The 24,085-nt window shown below is 40.6% G+C and overlaps 1 protein-coding gene across 5 annotated transcripts in view; it reads right to left on the bottom strand.

Moving 5' to 3' along the window:
• The window catches only part of DOCK4 (dedicator of cytokinesis 4), a 939,215-nt gene that overhangs the window by 210,359 nt on the left and 704,771 nt on the right, over positions 1–24,085 (bottom strand). For all 5 annotated transcript variants that reach the window (XM_029615608.1, XM_029615609.1, XM_029615610.1 and 2 more), the window contains exons 31-32: positions 9,367–9,515; positions 909–994 (exon numbers count right to left, since the gene is read on the bottom strand). In XM_029615608.1, the coding sequence (XP_029471468.1) occupies positions 909–994; positions 9,367–9,515 (235 nt within the window). The remainder of the gene's footprint in view (positions 1–908; positions 995–9,366; positions 9,516–24,085) is intronic.

Below are 24,085 nucleotides of genomic sequence, written 5' to 3'. Positions count from 1 at the left end.
GATACATAAGTGAAAACAGTGATGGTAAAGAACCCTTCTTTCAATGTATAGCAACAACTAACACTGTTGACAAAAGAGTATCAGGTTAAATCATCTGACAAAAATAAAATAAAATTAGACTTAAAAAAATAACTAACAAGAAAATTCAGGGAAAAACTACAAATAGTGCATTTTTTTTTTTTATCATCTTAGGTAATAAGATCTATTGCTCATCTTAATAAAAAAAATTCAAAGGCCAATGGAGTTTAATGCTTTAGTCAGTATTTTTGTCCAGTTTGTCACTACCTTACCAAGCCTGTGGTCGAAACTCTGTTGCTGTGACAGGTGCACTAGGAATAAATAGCAGCATTCTCCTATCTCCGGGGTTAGACAGTATGAATCCATGATACAGAGCACAACAGCATTACACGCACTTCAGCATGCATTTAGTATGGGAGGAATGCAACTGCTCAGAAATGACCAATCGCTATGAAGTCAGCCATGCAGCTGCCTAACTAACCACTTTCTCCTGTGAAACACATCGCATAAAAAAAAAACAAAAATACACAGTCGTTTATTACTTCCTTCAGCTTTCTATTAAAAATGCCACACGTTCACTTCACACCCACATAAGGGCATCTTTTTCTTTAAATTTCATAAGACACGGAAATACTAACACAGCTTGGCTTTGCAGGCAGTACATACACGGTACTCTACTCAATTACCATTTCAGCCAGAAATAGAATACTAATCACGAATGGTATAATAAAATATATTTTCCCTTTTCTAGGTGACTGTGCAGGATTTCATTGGTTTTAAGATAAAAGCAGCTGAGATTCTTATGCACAAATCTTATCAGTGGCAACATTTATCACCTAATCTGTCAAACCTCGTACACTGAATGAAAATGTTTAAAATGTAATACTCACATGCTGTTGAAGAGCTCCCGGTACGTTTCGTCACCCTTTCCTTCTGACATCAAGCTGTCCAATTTGTCAATTAGCTTTGCCTCTACCTGGAACACATGCATAGAAATGCTGATTGCTCTTCGTTAGGATTTCTTCGAGGGCAGTAATGCTCAGCGGATGACCTCAGATCTCTTGGAACTGTAAGTATTTTTGGTCATGTCATATCACCATCCGTTTTTAAGCTGCTACCATTGCAGAAAAATTTTGGGGGATTAATTTAACTAGAGCAATGTCTTTAAACTACTGGCTCGGTAGTATTTGCTGTTGCTGCTGCTGCTACTGAGAAAGCTATTTATGGATTCAAACAAAAAAAGCGTGGAGCAAGTCACTGTAGCTTGCCTGAATTCTTCCCGCAGGGCTGCAGCTAGGAACAAGTCACATTTTCTAAAGCTCATGGTGACAAAAATGTGACAGCACATTCTTTGTATTTGACCGCTTGCGTAAGCGTTCTGTGAATGTTATGCGGGGTTTCCTTTTCATAATCTTTCTAAGCACACAGCTGTCCACGGATGTTTATAGCTGAGGGGTTTGATGAACACTTCTGGAAACGTGGACAACAAAACCACTGCTCAAAATGAACCTACGTTCAAAGGCAGGGAGAAATACTAATCTACACACCACTTAGACTGTAAGCTCCTTGTGACAGGGACTTATCCTGAAAAAAAAGGTGTAAACTGCCTTGAGCTGAAACAGAAATAAAAATATTATTAATTGTGATCTTAAGCCATACACTTATACATGATGCCCGTGGCTCAAGATTAATATTAGTCCGCTGATTTACTCCTATCTCAAGTGTATTGTAATCAAACAGACATACCAAAAATAGGCCATTTTTTCAATATACTTGCCCAGAAAAAAACCCCAACACATTACCATTTTGGTGCAGAAGTAGAAAGTGTGAGGCGCTATTTTGTGGCATTTCTATGCAAGTGGTCTCATTATGTTATCATTCCATTTAGCGTATCCAATAGGTAGTCTTCAGAATAACAAGAGATTTGCACTGGCATCTCATAGGTAGTTCATCCTTCAATCTACATAAACACTGTTATGGTAAGCAAACGTACTTTCTGCCGTCAATAAGCAGGGCTGAATTAGCCATGATCTGTGAGGAGTCCCAAGCTGCAGCGGAGCATTAGCACAATCTGGACTCCACTGTGGATACTATTTTCATATCAAGTGATGCAACACTGCCTGTCCTACCACACTATCTGTGGAAACCAAGGCATCTAGGCAGTAGTGGAACGTGAACATATGCACCAATGACCAGGTAGCTGCTTTATAAATGTCCTCAATAGGAACCTTTCTGAGATGTGCAATTATGTAAAGCTCTTGCTTGTACCTGGTGAGCTCTGACTGGATAAGTGAGATTGAGACCAGCTGCTGCATGGCAGTATTGAATGTAACTTGCAAATCAGTTGGAAAACATTCTCTTGGCTACTGCTGTGTCAAGTCTGTTGGATTCATATGAGATACACAGTTGTGATATTTTCCTATGGGTCTACGTACAGAGTTTAAAGTAAGGTAGAGTTCTTCTGCAGTCCAACATATGCAAAGTTTTCTCAACCTCATGAGCATGAGTTTTTGGAAAGAAAGTGGGAAGAACTATTGACTGATTTAAGTGGAACGTAGACACCACTTTTGGCAAGAACTTGAGATGTGTTCTGCGAACCACTTTATCATGGAAAAATTGCATATATGGTGGGTAGTGAACCAGTGCTTGCAATTCATTGACTTGCTTTGTAAAAGTAACTGCTAACAAGAAGAATACTTTTAGAGATAAAGTCTCTAAGGCATCAAACAGATCTTGCATTAGGTGAATGAGAACTACATTCATATCCCAAGGCACCAGCAGCTTGCCAATTGGTGGGTGCTGTTGCAACAGACCTTTCTTCAATTTGGAGACCAAAGGATGCATGGAAATAGGCGCTCTGTTCTCTGGAGAATGGTGGGCTGCAATAGCACTGAGATGCACGAATATTAATGTGATGGCAAGCTCAGAGTTCGAAAGAAAGTGAAGAAAGGACAAGAGATGTTTGGGTTCACAAGTGAATAGGGCCAAATTCTGAGTGTTTCCATTTAAAAGAGTATCTCCATTTCTTGGGTGGTTTCCGTGCAGAAAAGAGTATGTTCTGAATCGGTTCTGGTACAGACCACTATGCTAGGACTGAGTAATCAACATCCATGCTATAAGACAGAGTCAGAAAAGCAGGATTCAGGAGTGAGCCCTCTTCTTAAGAGGCATAGATCATTTCCTAGGTGAATGGCTGGTCTTGTGGATAAATGAACTAGATATACATATCTCGCTTGTCTTGGCCAAGCTGGTGTGATCAGAATCATCGTGGCTTGGCCTCGCATGAGTTTTTGTATGGTCCTTGCTATGAGTGGTATCAGAGGAAAAGTGTACATGAGGCCTGTGTTCCAGGGAATTAGGAAGGCATCTGGAGTTCTGTGTAGAGCACTGGGACAAACAGAGCAGAATTGATATACGGTAATTCTTGTTTCTGCGCTGTTGCAAAAATGTCAATCCAAGGCTGAATCTACAGCTTGAACAGATTAGCTATGGTTTGATTCAAGGATCTGTTGTGTCTGTGGACCCTCAGGCTGGGGTTAGATTGATTCTACCTGTGGGGAGGAGCCCCACAGATTCCCAATGTCAGTAGGTGGACCCTGATGAGACTGAGATCGGGTAGAGGTTTCACCTATACCAGCCCTTGTTCCCTGCAGGTTGAATTTTTGGATGCCGGGGCCAACAGAACTTAGGTGAGGGTCTCTGGGTGGATAAAATAGCAGAGTCCAGCGCCAGGCAAGGGTTGAAAGTGGGCAGCAGACAGGCAGAACTGGGGAAGGGGGTCAGTGGCAGGCAGCAGTCAGGCGAAAACAGAAGTCCAAGCATGGTTCAAAATCAGATATCAGTCCGAGGAGCAGGAAGGCAGGACAGTAAGAGGATCAGGCTGGGCAGACAAAGCAGGAGCAGGCTGGATGGATGAGGCAGGAGCAGGCTGGACAAATGAGGCAGGAGCAGGCTGAACAAACGAGACAAAAGCACGCAAGCAACACGAACTAAGGAGGTAGCTGGACCTGTTGCTCAGGCAAGGAGAGGCTGCCTGGCAGGCCTTATATAGGGTCTGAGCCAGTGATGACATCATCTAGTTCCTCGGATATTTCACTCTGCAGGCATTTCAAATGGGCCATCGGGCGTGCATGTACCTAAGGAGGCCTGCGAGGAGGAAGCAGCTGTGACAGCATCCTGCCACATAAAGGAGAGCCATGAGGCCCAGCATTGGTGGTGAGTAGCATGGCCCTCAGGAGGCCCCTGCGAGCTGCAAAATGCAATAGGATCATTCATGTGGGTGGAATATTCTGCTAAGTCTGTCTTCCATGGTGTTCGCAATGCCTGGTAAGAAAATGACTTGAAATGTGGCCTTACTTTCTATTGCCCATTGCCATATGTGTAGGATTTCTTGGCATAGGATCCACGATCCTGTTCCCCCTTGTTTGTTGATGCAGAATATCATGACTTGGTTGTCTATCAGGATCATTATGTCTTTTCCTCTGAGGATGTGCTTGAATGCATGTACAGCATTCACTTTGAGCTCCAGTAAGTTGATTTCTATAAGTCATTCTCGAGATAGAACATGCCCCTTATGTCTTTTTTTTTTTTTTTTATATTCTGTCTTTCAGACATTTCAAAGTAGATTACATTCAGGTGCAGTAGATATTTCCCTGTCCCCAAAGGGCTCAAAATCTAAGTTTGTAACTGAGGCAATGGAGGGTAAAGTGACTTTCCCAATGTCACAAGGAGCAGCAGTGGGATTTTGAACTCTTGACTTCCCTGGTTTGCAGCCTGCTGCTCTAACCACTAGGCTATTCCTCCACTCTGGTCTTGTAGTGACCAGTGTGGGCTAACCAACCCACAGTGGAGGTATATTTGACTAGTATGACTTGATATTGCACCGGTTGTAGGGCAACACCTTCCTGATGTATGGATGGTTGTTGATACCAACGTATCTCTGCTTTCATTTCCGGAGTAAGGATGATCTTTGTATGACGTGGTTGAAGGAGTTGGTTCCACTGATATCTTAATTCCATTGTAGTTGACACATGCGTAACAATGTTAATGGGATTACATGAAGTGTTGCTACTCAATGTCCCAAGAGAAGGAGAATGCAGTGGGCTTTACAGATGTTGATTTCAGCAGTACATTGGCAACCTTGTTGAGCACTATTACTCTATCCAAAGGTATAAATGTACGTTTGTATGGTATCTATAATGGTTCCAATGAATTAAATGCCTGTTTACATAGAACCCTTGTTCTATGTAAACCGGCATGATGTGATTGTATCATGAATGCCGGTATATAAAAATTTTAAATAAATAAATAAATAAATAAAATGCATTGAGTGGGCTGTAGGATTGACTTCTCAAAATTGATCAGGAAGCTGAAAGATTGAAGAATGGCTTTCAATTTCTGGAGTTATGACTGAAGGTTACCAGGAGCCAGTCATCCAGATAAGGGAAGACTCAAATTCTTTGACTGTGTAAATGAGCCAGTACCACTATAAGGCATTTCATGAAAACTTGGAGGGAAAGGGTAGCTGAAAGTTCGAACTTTGATTTTGTAGTGATGTGTGCCTACTTTAAAACATAGGTAGCGCCAAAAAGATGGGTGTATCAGAATGTGTGCACAAGCATCTTTGAGATGTAGGGAAAACATCCAATCATCCTGTTGAATAAAAGAAAGGATCGTGCTCAGAGCATTTCTCTTGGCAGATATGCTGATTGAGATTTTGAAGATCTAGGATAGACCAGAGACCTGCGGTCTTCTTTGGAATTACAAAATTCTGTGGCTAGAATCCCTGATTGTGCAGGGAAGAAGATATTTATTGTTTTTTATTCTGCTAGTCACAATTTTTTTTGGATAAGTTAACTAAGACACTGTCCATCAGTATAAAGAAAAAACAAAACCTGAGAACAGATGTCTTTAGGCTTCTTTAGTTTCTTCAAACTTCAGCAGAGTTTGCAGCCATTCTGCTATGCAAACTCCTCAAAGACTTGCAGATGAGGATCTGGCAGATACCAATTACATGCCTTCTGGTTGCCCAAAAGCTTGACATAAAGTATAGGGTCTAACAGATCAGAAGAAATCCCTGTGAAAGCTTGACCACAGAGATATGCTGAAGAATGATCCAGACAATGATGCAGGTGACCGAGGAGGCGACTTCAAGTCCGAGAGTATACCCACCTGGCAGGGATTCAGAATGACACGACTCCCTTCTTTCCCTTCTGATTCATAAAGGGACTTCAATGGAGGAAGTGAATCTACCACTGAGGAGAGGCATGCATCTCTAGAGGGACTTTAGGCTGCCCTATGTGGGAAAAATTCCTCCAACTGGGATAGGAGAGGTTCCAACCTCCCTCTACAGTCTTCAGGATTCAAAAAGGCAAAGAAATTATTTACCAATTCTGAAAGCTGGGCTTCTACTGGATGAAATATCCTCTGCTCTAGAGCTGGAGAGACATCCTTTTCTGAAATCCAGATCAGGACATCCTCACTAAGGGTTGCCAGAAATGCCAAAGAAGAACTTGGCACTCTGGTGGATATATATCTGCTGCATAAGTGGCCAGTTCTAAGTTGCTCCATACTGATTGTGACAACACCTCCCACTAAGAGCTGTGTTTCATAGCTTCAGTCAATAATACTTTCTTCTGCACTATAGTCCCGCTTTCCCCAGTAGTCAGACTCTTCAGTTTATGTGCCAATGTGTTCCATTCTAATGAAATTGAAGGTGCCTTGGTCTGCAAGGCTGGGAGGGTTGACTGCACTTTAGAATGCAAGTCTGGATCAATGATATGGACTGCACCCTAGTCAATGCAGGGCCTGTGTAAAATGGATGGCCCAGAGCCATGGGAGTCTTCTGCACCATGAAGGATGATGGCACCTGTGCTACTGAGACCTTGGTGATGATTAAAGACCTCCTTTTAGTGGAGCCTTGTACAGTTGGAACTTTTCTTCTTAACTGCTGAAGGAGATGGCCTGGAGGGGATTTCTCATGTCACTTAGGCTCTCTCCTCGGTATCCTCCACTGTTGCCACAGGCTTCTGTGCCACACTCAACCCCTTACCTGTGACGGATCCTTGAACCAGTGCCAAGGAGGTGGGGAGTTTTCCTATGCTTATGGGGGGAATGAGAGAGGGGAAGGATCCTGGCTCATCTTTTGCAGAGTCCGATATTTTGCCCCTAGAAAAGGAACAGCTCCGCTGCTGAGCCTTGAGCCACGGCTACAGACTCTTACCCACTGGTTCCTTCTTCAGGATTTCCATTTTCCAGGCATGGTACTGCTGCACCTTTGGGTCACACAGCAATAACAGATAGAATGCATATTCGTGATGGACATACAGCATCTCGAAATGTAGGCCTCAAACTGTTTGTCATAGTATTCTTGGTCTTTTCCATACTTTATATTTTTTTGCAAAACTAAAACGTTCGCTTGAGGGGTTGCTCCAGGAGAGACAGTGGGACATGTTCGTATGGTAGCCTGGACAAAGAAAGACTGAGGGGCCCATGAGGAAACATTTGTGCACAGGAATGCCTGTGCAGGATCAATAAGATCTTTATTGAGTCTCTTTGAGAGCTGGGTCCGTGTTATTGCCGTTGGACTACGTCACCTATACGTTATGGCTGATTTATGCCTGATGTTTACGGAGAGTGATACAGTACAGTGCAATACGTTTGCTATTAAATACTGTCTTAATAAAAATCTAAAGAGCAAGATAGAGCAAAAGAAAGATGCAGATAATCTTATATGAATGCATGTCATGTTAAGGAAACAAAAAGCAGTATTACCATGTTAGTTCATAATTTATGAAGCAGAATGAAGGTGGGCGTTTAAAAGTGGTCTGAGGCAGCATGTTAAAACTGAGTGGGAGCTAAAGAAGCTCTATGCAAGCTAATCAAGCTCTTTAGCTGGAAATTAAAAGCAGCAGCAGGGTCAAATCTGTTTGCATCTCTTTCTTCACCCTTTCTCAGAAAGTCATTGTTTAAACCTCACAAAGATAAGGGAAAACTACCAATTATCTATCAGCATTTATTATATCACCATTCACATGTTCTTTTCATTTCCCTATTTCTATCATTTTTTTCCCTGTAATTTAGTTATTTACATTAGAAATGTATTTAAGCCAAGCTAGATCTGATCTGTACAAAATAACATGTGTAGGCAAATACAGGCAGTTCTCAATTTTAAGGAGTCTCAGATACAATGATCTGAAGTAACATTTTAAAATAGACATCCTCACTTTATACTATCTATTTATTTTTTACTTTTCAACATGTGACTGTCTCCCAGCAGGTGCATGCTGGCTGGCTGACTATGAGGTCCAGCATGGTGACTAGAAAGAAGAGCACCAGGAATCTCCTCTCCTCAGAAAAATGTCAGTGCAATGTCCTGTAGAGATTTTTACACTTCAGATATAAAAAAATGAATGCTTTATAACGGGAGTGAGTAATTCCAGTCCTGAAAGGTCACAAACCAGTTGGGTTTTTAGGAAATCCTTAATGAATATGCATGAGACATGCTTGCATACAATTGAATCAGTGTGCATGCAAATCGATCTCATACATATTCATTATGGATATCCTGAAAACCCAATCAGTTGGTGGCTCTCGAGGACTGCCTAACCCTGCATTTTATAAATACTAATACTTTCCAAGTTATTCTGGTGAAAATAAGGTATCAGGCTTTAGTGTTGGAAATGGAAACTATCTCCCATTTATAATGCTCTTATGGACCAATCGGTTTAGAGTTACAACATTTTAAATTAAGAAATAAAAATGATTCCTGAAAATTGTGTTATTCGAGGAATCGTTCTATGCTATAACTCACAGATCTTTAGGGAAAATTTCCCAAGCTCTCTTTTGCCTTCAATCTCTAGTCTATTTTTCCCTCAAAAACCTTCAATGCCTCTTATAATTACAATCCTAATTAGAACTTCCCACCCTGACCCTATACATGCCCATGTTCACACTTTTTTCATTGTTTGACCAGCATCCATTATAAAAAAGCAGTCTTATGTGGGACTACAAAAAATAAAAAGCACCGAGTACAAAATCTAATGGGCAAGAGTCCTGATAACTCTCTTGAAATTTCAAGTAATAAAATGGGGAAGAGAACAAGGGTCATACTCCTCAGAATCTCCTCAGAATCTCTAGCCTCAGCCTGGACAAAATAAAGGATCTTTCTTGGGAATTATAACAGGCCCCTACGTGGCTGCATGTTGAACGGTTGCTCTCCTCCAAGCTCCCTGTTGATAAGCCTTTCATTTGTTATAGTAATCCTTTTCCCTCGCCTCTCGGCAGCAAGTTACTAAAACAGTCCCTGAATTGAAGTCTTCCTTCGATGAAAAGAATAATTTCACATACCTGTTTGAAGTTGCCACTGCGTCTCTGCTCCCAGTCCATCATGTCATGGAAAATAGGTATCATTACATTTCGTAGGTCTGGTTGAGGTATTAAAGTTACCTCTAAGAAGGGGCCAATAAGTGCTGGAATAAAGTGAAGTTTGTGCTCTCCTAAAAGTCAAATGGAAATCTTGAGTAGCATTTTAAACACTGGATGATACTTTTCAAAATCTACTAATTCAGAAAATATAGATCAGTAGGGTTTATGAACAAAAAAAATATTTTGAACTATTGCTTTACTTATGTTCAAGTTTTGAAAGTTTGGAGGTACAGGTTTGTTGAAAGTCACCTCGCATCTCAGCTTCCTCCAGCAAAAATGCTTCTTGCCCTCCCCCATTTAGTTTGATTTGTAGCTGCTGAAGTTGAAGCTTTGCCTTTGCCAGGAATAAACTAATAATCCTGGTCAACTCTGTCTCCCCCTCTGGCTGGTAGGACCTCAGCACATTCATCTTACCAGATTTCTTATGTTTTGAGGAGGATGTAGAAAACTGTAGACATGTTATCAGTTTTCATTTATTGATATTATGGTTTGAGAATAGCTATTTTTATTCTTTATTTTAAACTATTACATATAGACAATGCATATTTTTAGCCTTGGTAAAAACTAGACTTGTCACAGTATCCTACAAAAATAAATTATCATGAGAACTACAAGAATTTACTTAAGAATGCTACTGCAAAAATACAATCTTTCAGGCACTCTATAAAGACTTCAAACAAAGAACTCCAGAAGAGAATAGGGTTCAGTATGCTCAAAAGTAATTGTATTCTTATTGCAAAGGCTAAATTTGTTAATACAAAGTGGCATATAGGAGACCTCTGTCAGAGAGCGTATATTTCAGACTGAAGGCTAGGTTCAATGAAACCTTGGCAAATTATCTCTAAGGCAAGGGTGGCCTACTCTGGTCCTCGAGAGCCACAAACAGGCCAGGTTCTCAGGACATCCACAATGAATATCCTTGAGATAGATATGCAAGCATTGTCACCACTGTATGCAAATCTCATGCATACTCATTGTGGATATCCTGAAAACCTGGCCTGTTTTTGGCTCCCAAGGGCCAGAGTTGGCCATCAGAATGCTGAGTTATTCCCATACTCACAAGAAAACCAGGTTAAGAGAAGTTTAAGGACTAGAGGGTGAGAGCTAGGAGAAAGAATTCTAACAGAATTCTACGAGGCAGACCTAAGGCAGGGTCAGAGCTCTCTATTCTGGATTCTCAATAGCAACCACAGAGTTTTCTCAAAGAAACTAGGCATTGGTGGAAAGTGGTGCTACAGATTACAGCTATAAATACAGGGGGTAATTTTCAGCCTTCATAAGGAAGTTGCCAAATATATGCATAAGTTACACCAATTTTCAAAGTGAACTTTGAAAAGGATGCCCTTTTTTTTGGCATCCTGTATAGTAGATCTTCACATGTTGCTTAGCTTTAGATGCAGACGAACAATGGACAGATAGCTGCATTACAGCTCTATTGTGAAAACAGGATACATTGGCCTGGGGAATTACAAGCCTCATTTGACAAAATCAGACATTCTTGGGGGTGGAGATAGAGAGGGGTTTGGACTTGGGCACATACTTTTGGATTTTCAGAAGTTCATGCATACATTTCCTAAAATAAATTCCTGCACACATTAGCAAGTGTTGATTTGTGATTTTATTAATTTATATATTTTTGTTTATGTAATCGTTTGTGGACTACTTCTATAGCCTTCAACTGATTATGCAATACATGTGTTTGTTAAATAAATAATGAGTGGGTAGTTCTGATGAGAGAATTTTCAAAATGAACATACATGTGAAAGTTCAATTTTCAAAGTGAACTTTCACATGTATGTTCATTTTGAAAATTCACATGTATGTTCATTTTGAAAATTCTCTCATCAGAACTACCCACTCATTATTTATTTAACAAACACATGTATTGCATAATCAGTTGAAGGCTATAGAAGTAGTCCACAAACGATTACATAAACAAAAATATATAAATTAATAAAATCACAAATCAACACTTGCTAATGTGTGCAGGAATTTATTTTAGGAAATGTATGCATGAACTTCTGAAAATCCAAAAGTATGTGCCCAAGTCCAAACCCCTCTCTATCTCCACCCCCAAGAATGTCTGATTTTGTCAAATGAGGCTTGTAATTCCCCAGGCCAATGTATCCTGTTTTCACAATAGAGCTGTAATGCAGCTATCTGTCCATTGTTCGTCTGCATCTAAAGCTAAGCAACATGTGAAGATCTACTATACAGGATGCCAAAAAAAAGGGGGACTATTAATTCTTTATGACAAGTTCTTTCTGTCTGGTGCGTGATATGCAGGTTATAGCCACGCTATGGCTACACCCGTTACCAGGCTACTACACTGATATGATTTAAATTTTTCTTATATCGGTGTAGTCATAGCATAGCTATAACCTTCATATCACCACACTGGATAAAAAGAACTTGTCATAAAGAGTTAATAGTCCCCCCTTTTTTTTTGGCATTCTGTATTATATCCATAGCGGTTTATTTAGAGGCATATCGTATTTAATAGTGATGACTATATATTAGCCTTGGGTAGGCAACTCTGGTCCTTGAGTGCTGCAAGCTAGTCAGGACTGCAGTATATCTGCAATGAATATGCATGAGATGCATCTGTATGCAATGGAGAAGATACTTGCAAATGCAGATCATGAATATTCAGTGCGGATATCCTGAAAACAAATAGCTTGCGGCACTTGAGGACCTGATTTAGCCTCTTGAAGAAAATGATACTACCATATAATAGTAGAAGAAGTCAAGGTGTTTTCTTTACAGATGAGGTAAATGAAAGTAATACAAGAAATGGTTACTAAATGGCTTGAAATTGACAAAGTTGCAAATGTAGTTGCTGAAGAAAATATAAATGCTGAAACTCAACCGGGTAGTTAAGTTCAGCTTTGAAGACAGCTTCTTGGAGTTACTTAGCTTTTTCCCATAACAGCAGATGTCATGCAGTTAAGGAGAAGCTGTTAAAGATGCTCTTTGGGAACATATCAGTTAAAGATGATTTGGAAAATCAAACATTAAGTACAAAATGTTTTTTCCCAGGGCCTATACTTCTGTTTTCAATGGGCTATAGACATCTCATTTAAAGTTTTGACGAACAGAAAGTTATACCAAGGATTAGCTTTCGGGTTCCCTGGCAAACACAAGCAAATGGATACAAGCAGTCAACAGTTCCTGAGAATTTGCTCTTTACTAGTCAATTTGCCCTTTCTAACATAAAGTCAATGATCTCAACCGACCCTCCCCTTGTGAGTGATGTCATCGTAAAATAGGTGTGTTTAGACAGGTTAAACACTCCTCAGTGGGAGATGCCCTAGCATTAACAGAACTCCTGTGCCCATGTGACTGCAGAGGGAGTCTTGGGATACCTTTCCCCACAGAAAGGTGCTCAATGCAGTGCCTCTCTTGACAGAGAGATGTTTGGGTGGGGTCCTTCCCTCCAGAGGGAAAGGACCAAGAGTTGGGCTTCCTCTCCACAGAAAGATACCTGGAGAAGAGTCCTATCCTGGGTCCCAAGGTCAGGGTATCCAGGTCTCTCTCCATAAATGTGAAATCATCTCAGAGGGTCTTGGAGAGATTTCTGGGAGTTTGGCGAAGACAAGCAATAGTTCAAAGGAAGAGAAGATTAAGCCCATATTCCTTACCTGTGTGCTTCAGAGGTTTGGAGAAAACAGATTCTCCTTTGTGAGAGTTCTGAGAGGAAACTGCACAACAGAGGAAGGTCCTGATGAGTTGCCGACTGACAAAAAGGAATCAGCCAGAGGCTCATCTGAGTTTGAAAAGTAAGAGAGAAGAAAGAGCTGCATCTAGAAACAGGTATCAAGGGTGAGCCAAGAGAATAGGGTTCCTGTGATGAATGTGCCTGAACAGAAAACCAACATGGAGAAAGGCAACTGACCCAGAATCCTCTGCTATCTTAGCTTGTATGAACTCCAAGTGACTTATTGAGCATGACTTGCAGGAATTCCCAGGACACGTGGTCAGGCAGTTCAAGCTGACACCACTTAAGATGCCTAATTACAGGGTCATAAAAGGAAAAGGCAACGGTTGGAAACTTCAGGCTATACTGTCACAATAAGAGGCACTATTCTCAGGAGTATCTGTAAACACAACTTCAGATGTGTTAATTGCCCTGACCAGGAAGATTCTAACAGAACAAAGGACTATCTAGAGAGTGATGGTAAATAGGCCCCACCTGGGAGAAGTAATCAGGACAATTTAGGGATAATCACATCATGCTGTTGACATGACAACCAATGTAAATTATTCTTTAGGTAGTCATGCACTCTAGAATCTTCTAACCTAGTATGTTATTGTAGTTATGTATAAAAGAAGGATCACTTCCTGTATACAAGGAAATGCTGGTAGTCAGTTTGTCAGAGAAATGGCATCAGCATCTCCCAAGAACACTTATATTGATCAATAAAAAATGCTTTCTACAAAAATCTGTGTTCTTGTATCCCTGGATATATAAGCGTCTTAAAGAATGGCGTGGCGCTTAACACCTGTACCAGACAGCTACCTGCCATGGGGGTGCAACATTTTGCTAAAGTGAGAGACTGAGTTCAATTTTGTGCTTTTGGACCTTTATTTCCTGAATTATTTGGTGCACTAGGCTTCAATGTGCTCTGTGGATTTTGTTATTCCTGTCATCAGTGACTTAGTAAGACATTTTTGAACGCAGCTTATATGTACCAGGTGGTAATTTGCTGATATTGACAGGACTGGTATGCTGAAGAGCCCCAGAAGACAAAAAGCCATAGGGGCCTTGAAAAACTGCCTCCCACCTCCATGTGGGAAGGACTTGGGAGATAGGGGTATCGCTCCAGTCCTTTTGCCTGTGTCCATATTGAGGGGGAGCAGTCTTACTGATTGCTTGAGGCTCTTAGGGCTTCACAAAGTGGGTACTGGCAAAACTGCACCTGCAAGGCTTTGTATTTTAAGAACTGTCACAGCTGTGAACATCCACTGCGATAAATACAGAGTGTTCATTTTCCTAAAGCATTCATTTTACATTGACCTGATTCTGTGAAATGTCAGATGTAGGGCCTGAAATCTTAATGCAAGTTCTTTTTCTCATTTGCTAATAAAAAGAATGAAGTCTGATTTTATTGTTTCCTACTGGTTGATTGACATGTATGTATCTCAATGTAAAAAAAAAAAAAAGCATGATATATATTTATATTGTGCCAGCCTGTAAACCGTTATGATGGTAAATAACTTAATGACAGTATAGAAAAGCTTTTAAATAAATATAAACAGAGTATTTCTATACCTTTCTACAAATTATAATATTTCAGTTGTTAACCTTTTTTATAGGTACAAACAGACCAGCAAATTAAAATTTGAATCTAACCAAAATTGCCAAGAATGAACAGAAACTACTGTTTTATTTTTAAGTAAATGAAAAATGAATGTAAAATAATGCATCCTACAGATGTTTAAATCAGCAATGGGCAACTCGATCCTCACAGGTTTCACAAGATACTCAGTACCGAGTGGTTGGAGCTCCATTCTCAATCCTGAGGAACTCTCTTCAGGGTGGCATAAATGTATAAAATGAACTTTGTTCTTATATCAAATGCATGCAGTGGAGGGAAGCCAGAGTTCAAAACCCGCTCAAACTCCTTGTGACCTTAAACAAATCATTTCACCCTCCATTACCTCAAGAAACTCAGGGCCCTATTTACCAAGCATTTTTCCCATAAACACTAAATGGGAGAAAACCTTTAGTAAATGGGCTCCTTAGACTGCAAGCCCTATGTAGATCGGGAAATATCCACTGTACCTGAAAATAACACACATTGAGCTACAAATGAAAAAGCATGAGCTAAATCTAAAACAAACACATTAAATACATCTCATGCATATCTATTAAGATATTCTCAAAACCAGACCTTTATGTATTCCTCAATGATCAGAGTTTATCATTCCTACCTTAGTATAATCATTTCATCATCAATATCATTTGTTTATCTTATGCTCTTCCAATGGGAGAGCACAGAGCATGACCATAGTACAGGGTCTACAGAGCCCAAAGCCAACTGAAGTGAAAGGAGAACAATGCGCAGAAAATAAACAAGGTTAACAGAATGTTAGGAATTATTAGGAAGGGAATGGCGCATAAAACGTAAAATATCATAATGCTTCTGTATCATTCCATGGTGAGACCGCACCTTGAGTATTGTGTACAATTCTGGTCGCCGCATTGTAAAAAAAAATATAGTTGCGATGGAGAAGGTACAGAGAAGGGTGACCAAAATGATAAAGGGGATGGAACAGCTCCCCTATGAGGAAAGTCTAAGGAGGTTAGGGTTGTTCAGCTTGGAGAACAGATGGCTGAGGGGGAGGGAGGATATGATAGAGGTCTTTAAAATCATGAGAGGTCTAGAACAGGTAAATGTGCATTGGTTATTTGCTGTTTTGGATAATAGAAGGACTAGGGGGCACTCCATGAAATTAGCAAGTAGCACATTTAAACCTAATCGGAGAAAAGCATTTAGCCAGATGGGCTCAGGACCAATGGGCTATATGCTCCCCTGCTAGCAGATGGAGTCAGGTTTCAAAGCTGACATCACCTTAGACATACCCCTGCAGTGACCTCAGCCATTCAGTATCTCTCCATCTCCTAGCAGATGTGGATGTGCTATACCCACACCAGCATTGGTTTTTAGTGGGATTGCAGTAGTAGTTTGAAGAAGAAAATTTACCTTTAAATTGGAGAAAATTCGAGCCCCGCTCTCATATTCTTTTTCACTTAACGCACAATTAAGCTCTGGAATTTGTTGCCAGAAGTTGTGGTTAGTGCAGTTAGAGTAGTTGGGTTTAAAAAGATTTGGATAAGAAGTCCATTAACTTCTATTAATCAAGCTAACTTAGAGAATAGCCACTGCTATTACTGGCATCAGTAGCATGGGATCTACTTAGTATTTGGGTACTTGCCAGGTACTTGTAGCCTGGATTGGCCACTGTTGGAAACAGGATGCTGGGCTTGATGGAGCCTTGGTCTGACCCAGTATGGCAATTTCTTATGTTCTTATAACAAAGTAGAAATAAGAGGACAAACATACAGGAATAGGTAAAATGAGCAACAGTAATAAGATAACTAACCATACAAATAGGAAGAAATACAACAGAATGTTTTAGTTGAAATTCTTTCATAGAAGGGGTCTAAACTGCTTGTATTGAAGGGAGGTGACCGAGGTGGGGAAGGGAATTTCAACAGGAGAAGGGTAAGATCAGGTGGAATTTCAGTTACTGGCCTAGTGTGACAGATGGTCCCAGTAGAGGGAGGCCAAAACCAGAGGGCCTCAGCTATGGGCCAAAGGCTTCTAAAATAGCCAGGATTTCATTTTTTTCCTGAAAGTCAGTAGGATGCATCACTTGCATTGTCAGAGTGATCCCATGGGAGGGCTCAGGACTTTTTCTTTTTTGTAAACAACACTAAAGCAAAGCTGAGCTTCACTGTATTTCAGGCACCACACTGAGAATAAGAATAAAAATAAATAAAAATTGCATTCCTGAAATCACTACACAATGATCACTTGCAGGCATAAAACAGAGTTAGATTCACACAAGTTGCTTTGAAAATCAAGCCCTACTTGTAGAAACGCAGGCTGTGACAGTAGAGAAGGACCACAAGGCTTTTATAATCCCTTCCTACCTCTATATCGCAGACCCTACTTGACCTTCAGCTTCATACTTGCTTTCCTGTCTCTAAATATCCTCTGTACCTGTCTCATGCCTTCTTGAATTCTGTTACCATTCTATTCCACCACCTCCACTGGGAGGCTGTTCTATGTTCCTCCTCAGGGCACATCACTAATCTATCTCTTCTGGGGCTGCTCCAGCTAGCATGTTACATCCCACACAGACTCTCAATCCCTGGGGGGGACTTTCTTGCTTAAGGCCCAGAAAATGAAAAACGTTGTCAGTGGTGGTGCTTCCCATGAGGTGAAAGGCTGTAATAAACCCACAGGACAAGGTCTGGGTATTAAATTAAAAGTTTACTGATTAGTAATGATTAATTAAAGTCCATTATCCGGTGCGAGTCTACATCTGATTGATGGTACATTAATGATTTTCCTTGGTAGGTAGGTGTCCTTAATCCAAACCTCCGGGTACAGCCCATGGAGGTTTTAAAAGTACATAACTCTCCCAGTGGCTGTGTGGGTATCCTGTTGGAGGTGTCCTCAACTTTACTGAAAAATCCTAACTTTAGACATCTTCATCCTGGACACCCAGCCTGTCCTGTTCCCTCGGGTAGAAATCCAGATGGGATCTCCTGATCTTGTTCTTCCTTCCTTTCCTTTAAGCAGTTGCTCTTTCATCCTTTATTCTCTGAAGTTTTGGGGAACCTAGAGTTGAGTGGGCTCACAGGTCTTTGGTCCCCTGGTGAGAACACTTTTGCTCCTAAAGGGTATCAGGCATAAACAGTCTACCTCTCTATAACTTAAAGAGAGAAGGAATCTCCAGCAGGGAGTACATGTTTTCTTCTAAAAGAAAACTCCTTGCCGGAGTACATGTTTCTTCTAAAAGAAAACTCCTTAGGGCAAGGCCGGGAGATCCCACCAGAGTGTGGGAAAAATACTCGTTTCCTCAAACTGAACCCACGATGTATTAACATGACTGGGCTAAAGAGCAGTGAAGCATCCAATCCAGAACCTCCAAATGAGGGGGACTGAAGGGTATGGAAGGATTCTTACGAAGTGTGATTTACTGCAAGGAAAGTGACATCTGGTGGCCAAACCCAGTAGGGGGTGCCACATATGCATCTAAAATCCTCTCTGTGAAAAGCTACTTCCTTATAGTTATACCTCCCATCTACCACCTTCCAGCCTGCTACACATAAACTAAAAGGAAAAGAAATGAGTTCTGAAGTTTTCTTTTACTCGAGAACTGTAGAGTTGAAATCATACATATATCTTTTGAAGATTGTTTCTTAAGGACAATGTCTGTAATCACAGTAACATAACGTACAGAGTCACATGAGTCTCTGGCTTCTCCAAAACAGAAATGGCATTCAATTTCAAGAAAGAAGAGAACTTATTGCCTAATGATTTTCTATTAAACCAGCTTAGGAGAATATCACTTGAAATGTTTCAAGTTGTCAACAAATGTTTTTACTAATAACTCCACTGATAGGTTCTATACCCGGACTCTCCTCTGGCTGGTCACAAATCAATTCTTCTGGACATTATTATCCTAGTTCATACTCCCAAGAGTAGCACACATCTCTTATCTAAATGCAAACAGACACTGGAAAAGTAAAATTAATTGGCCAATCTGAAAGCCTGAATCTAATTCTATATTCTAATGAACTAAATTGACAAGTAAATATCAACAATTAGCTCTGAATAAACAGACATGATGAAAAAGGGAAGAAAACAAGTTTGTGTTCAGTTATTGAAGTTCCTGTAAAATTATAAAGTAGGATTTATCAACTGTATCCATATAATTGAGAAAACTCAGAATTATTTAGATAAAGTGCTACATGTATATACATATAACAGCAATGAACCCTGCAAATTCTACTGCATAGTAAATACTGATGTGAACCATACAGAACTTGCTGTGAATGCTTTAATACTATGAGTCAATGGTCATACTTAACTGAAAAGAAGCTGAAGGGACGCAATCAAGGCTGAATAAACAATTTGAAAGCCACTGTCATTTGTTTACAAATACAACAGCAAAGATATACATTTTCAAGCCACAGCATTGGGCTCCCCCGATGAGCTGCTGCTGAGTTTCTATTGTTATGATGTGCACATCACTGCGGCTGCCTCATGGTTATAAACAAATGTGTAGTGCACCCATGGCCTCAAAACTTGTGGATTTTCAGAAAACAAAAAGTTATCCAAGAAAGGGGGGAAAAAAAGGAGAAATGCGAGGTGTAATTATGCAGTTGGCAAGATTGGAATAATGAGAATTAAGAGATTTTTAGTTTCCCATTTTTCCAGTCAAAGTGTCCCTGTTTTCCCCCTTTTTGACTGTACTGAACAAGGCTAGATGCCTGGTTCACCTTAAATTTCACAGAGGGGGAGAGCTCTGTTAGCACGACCCTGCTGGGCAGGGAGAGTCCTGAGGGTGGGACCAACTGGGATCAGGAGGCCCCCTTCGTCTCCAGGAGAGGCAGCTCTTGTAAATCTATTCTGACCAAGCCAGAAGGAATGGGAAGTGTACTGCACAGGTAGGCAGTCACTCAATTTGCTGAAGTGCTGTTAAACAGTAAGAAAGTGAAAGTGCAAGAAGAAAAATTGGAGTCGGCATGGTTTCTGACGCCAAAGAGTGAAGCTTGCTCAGCCATCCTCATAGTCCCTTTAATTTTTTTAATCCAAAAATAAATAAATAGCAGCAGCTGTAAGATGAACTTGCCCATTCAACGAGAAAACTAAGTAGATTTACAGATTTCTTGAGTTCTTGAACAGAGAAAATTCAAAGATAGAAAATATCTTTGAGTATAACTGGTAATCAAGTCAGCTGTACTTTAGAATGCATTCTATAGAGCACTGGTTCTCAACCTTTTTTTTTGTCGGGACACACCTGATAGATAGCTTCCACATGCGTGATACATGAACACATGACAGTCACAAAGCTAACCCCACCCCTCAGTAATGGGTATAAAGCAGAACTAGAACATTTCCCATACAACTCACCATATAAAAAAATATTCTGGTGTTCTCAATAAAGCAACACAAAATCCCTCTACTACAAGGTGCGATAGCCCTACTCATAAAAAGACAGCAATTCACCACCAATGTATGTCCTATTGGGAAAACACAACAAATAAGATGAGGTATTTTACTAGCCTGCATGCTAGTTAAATACCTCACACCTCGGTCATACACACAAGATCGACCTTCACCAAGTACAGAAAGACCACAAATTACAAATATGGAGACAGGAACTAGAATAGAAACCCAAATATAGCACCTAACATAGTACTAGGGTCTGTAATAATGCACAAAAACTAATCCATGCAAAGTTACACCTGCATTATGACATGCACTCAAATGAAACAACCCTACTTTTAAAAAGGCAACCCTACAAATATTAAACCAGGCCCTAAACACCAATATACCTCCAATTAGGCAAACAGAACAAGCCAAGCTGCTATAGATCCCCACACAGAAATAATTGTAAAAATATATGAATAAATGTTTTAAAACAGCTGATGAACAGAACAACATCTAACAATTAAAAACTCTTAAATATTATTAAAAATTCTCCAAACACCAATAAAATATTTCAAAACAGCAGACACATCACATAATACCAAATAATTAAAATGGCAATCAATCAAGAAAAATGATCTTAAAAAGCCACTTTTACTTACCCTCTCCAGCAGTTCTCCTACTCCTTTTCCCTTGGAGGCCACACCAGAAGCAGCAGTAACTGCTGAAGCTGTCCTCACGGTCCTCTTCCTTAGGGACTACAACTAGATTCTTCTCTCTCACACACACCAGTCACACCCTCAGGACCATTTTCTGTCTCTCACACCAATCATCTTTCTGACCAGTTTCCCCCTCTCTCTCTCACACACACACACAAAGACACACATACCAGTCATCTCCCTGATCAGTCTTTGTCACACATACATGTCACCTCTCTGACCAGTCTCTCTCAATCACTCAATGCTCTCTCTCTCTCTTACTTACACATAAGCTTTCAATCACACGTGCTCTATTTCATTTACTCACAAGTTCTCAATCACACATGTTTTCTCTATCTCACTTACAAACAGGCTCAATCACATGACCCCTCTCTTTCTCACAGCCAGCCAGAAATATGCTCCATCTCTCTTGCATACACACATAAGCACCCTCCCTGACTCACATACACACCACACACACACACAGAAGCACCCTCCCTGTCTCACATATACACCACACAAACACACATACACACACATGCACACACAAGCACCCTCCCTGTCTCATATACACACCACACACACACACAAAAGCACTCTTCCAATCTCAAATATTTATACACACATACCAGGCCCCAGCTGAACAGCTTGTCTTCGGCCCTGCCGGCCTGGTCTTGGGCAGCAGTGGCCAGTGGTTCTGATCTTTGGCCCCGCCGGCCTGGTCTCTGGTGGCAGCCAGCAGCGCTGGTCTTCTGCTCCACCGGCTGCGGGTAGTATGCAACATACCTGCCAGTGCGTGGTGACCAACTGGTGTGTTGCGACACACCAGTTGAGAATCGCTGCTATAGAACATTATGGTAATTTTTGGAAGAATGGTTACGTAATTGAGGTGCTTTTTGGCTCTGTAGTGGCTTGCATATACATTTCCTATTCTTTAATGTCAGCATCAATGAGTCAGAGCCAGATGCACTTCTAGGAAGAGACAGTGATGTAGCCAAGTCATATAATAATTACATAGAAATGTCAGCATAATGATAAACAAGGACCTCCAAATTGTTGAGATGGTTACATGTAAAATTACTATCCACAGATGAGATGAATTTTGCACTTAACCCTTTTGTGAAAGAAAACATATATCTTAGATTGAAAATTAACAAACCACATAATCCCTTCCCAATTTCCCAGGACTCTTTTCACGCATAAGATTTGGACATAGTTAATTTGAAAATGTTAGACAGCACAGCATACCAGTATATGCTGCTATAGGAAATCAGTAACTAGTTAAAACATACTGTACTCAGTATATGGATATTTTATTTATTCATTCACAATTTGATCCCATGATGCACATAAGGAAAGGATTTAAAATTTGTACATTTTTATTTTGCGAGTATAGACTTTCTCCATATACCCTGAAAAATGTTCTTCTCATGCATCTCATTTACCAAACATTTCAATTTTCTTTCAGAAATCTTTAATCACTGAAAGAAACCATACATTGTTTAGATAGTATCATAATACATGCTGCAGTACAGAATACTAGACTTTGGGGACAACAAAGCCATGGACAATAAAGATCATATCCTTTACAATAGAGCTGATCTGTAATCTGAATGTCAGAACAGAAATAATGCGCTTGCTGCCAGATAAGGGGAGCGTCATTAACAGGTCCAACTTTAAAATTACTTCCCTTTTTCCCTAAAAGTTAGCTTGGGCAGGTAGAGTTCTCACTGTAAATAGGAGGTGGGGGAGGGGCAATTTGATTGGTTCTTAAAAGCCAAGGACTATAGGACATCCAGAAAGAAATTATCAAAATAAACAGCTGGGACTATCATGGCTATATTCATAGCCCCCATTCTCCTGCAATCCCACAGGAAATACCACATAGCATCTCACCACTGAATAAACAAGCTGCTGCAAAATACACATCAGCTGGCTCTCAGCTGCAAGATAACAAATTGTCTGCTGGCTTTCTGATGAAAATAAAAATAGTTTTTTGGTGCCTTTTTAATGATACATAATTTTATGCAAAAGCGTGCATATTTACTGCACAATTGCGACATAATTTACTCACTCTTCCTACAGTATCTATTGCCCATACCGAGGCCCTTGTCAATGTACAAAATAACATATATAATGGTCACAGAAATCTAAACATAGTGCAGGTTTAATAACTAAAATTACAATTCAGAACATAAACTGCCAATACCACAATCACTGTGCAAGCTGTATCATTACATAAATTTCTGTAAATCATCAATTACACAAATGCTAGTCCCAGCAGAAAAGGTTTAAGGAATGCTTTAAAGGTTTTGGGGTAGATTATAAAAGGTGCGGGCATACATGTGCACACGCTACCCGGCGCGCGCACATGTACGCCTGATTTTATAATATGCGCGCTCAGATGCGCACATCGGAGCAGCCTGTGAGGGAACTTCCCTTCCCCCTTGCCTGACCTTCCCACCCCTTACCTTTCCCCCCTTAACCTTTGTCTTACCTTTTGCGCCTGCCTCTGGGTAGGCGCAAGTTGTGCGCGCCGGCAACCTGCTGGCACGCGATCCTCCGACACAGTGGCAAATGGCCGCTCTGTCGGAGGCCTCTCATCCCTGCCCCGCCTCACCCCTTTAGAAAAGCCCCGGGACTTACACGCGTCCCGGGGCTTTACGTGCGTCACCAGGCCTTTTGAAAATAGGCTCAGCGCGTGTAAGACCATTTACGTGCGTAATCTTTTTAAAATCCGGCCCTTTGTGCATTCCAGCAGCCTCAACATTTCTGGAATTGTGTTCCACATCACAGGTGCAGCAACAGAAAAAGCGCAGTCTCTTGTGACACATAAACATGCCAGTTTCACTGAGGGTACTTCAAGAATCCCTCTTTCTTGGGATCTAAGATGTCTTGTAGGTTGGTACATTCTCAATAGAAAGTTAATCCATGGCAGAGATGTTGTGCTAAGAAGTTTGTGCGTTATAAGCAATGTTTTGTACTGGACTTGAAACTGAACAGGTAAAGTGGATGAGCTCTTGAGTTCAAAAGTAGCTGTAATGGCTTCAGTGAGGAAGTTGGTAGTCCTAAGTAAATGATGTTACAATAATCCAAAACTGGCAATATGGAAAGCCTGCACCACCAATCTGAAATCTTTAAATTAAGGCCTTCAGGTCACAAAGAACCCATAGCTTATAAAAGACATTTCTTATCACCATTTTGATATGACACTGGAAAGATAATCTATTATCTCACCATACCCCAAGGCTCTTTGCATGAGAAAGAATG

Source organism: Rhinatrema bivittatum, chromosome 9, assembly GCF_901001135.1.
Source record: "Rhinatrema bivittatum chromosome 9, aRhiBiv1.1, whole genome shotgun sequence".
In the NCBI taxonomy this organism is placed as follows: Eukaryota; Metazoa; Chordata; class Amphibia; order Gymnophiona; family Rhinatrematidae; genus Rhinatrema; species Rhinatrema bivittatum.
Note: the sequence above shows the minus strand (reverse complement) of the source record. Positions and strands in the feature narration are given on the sequence as shown.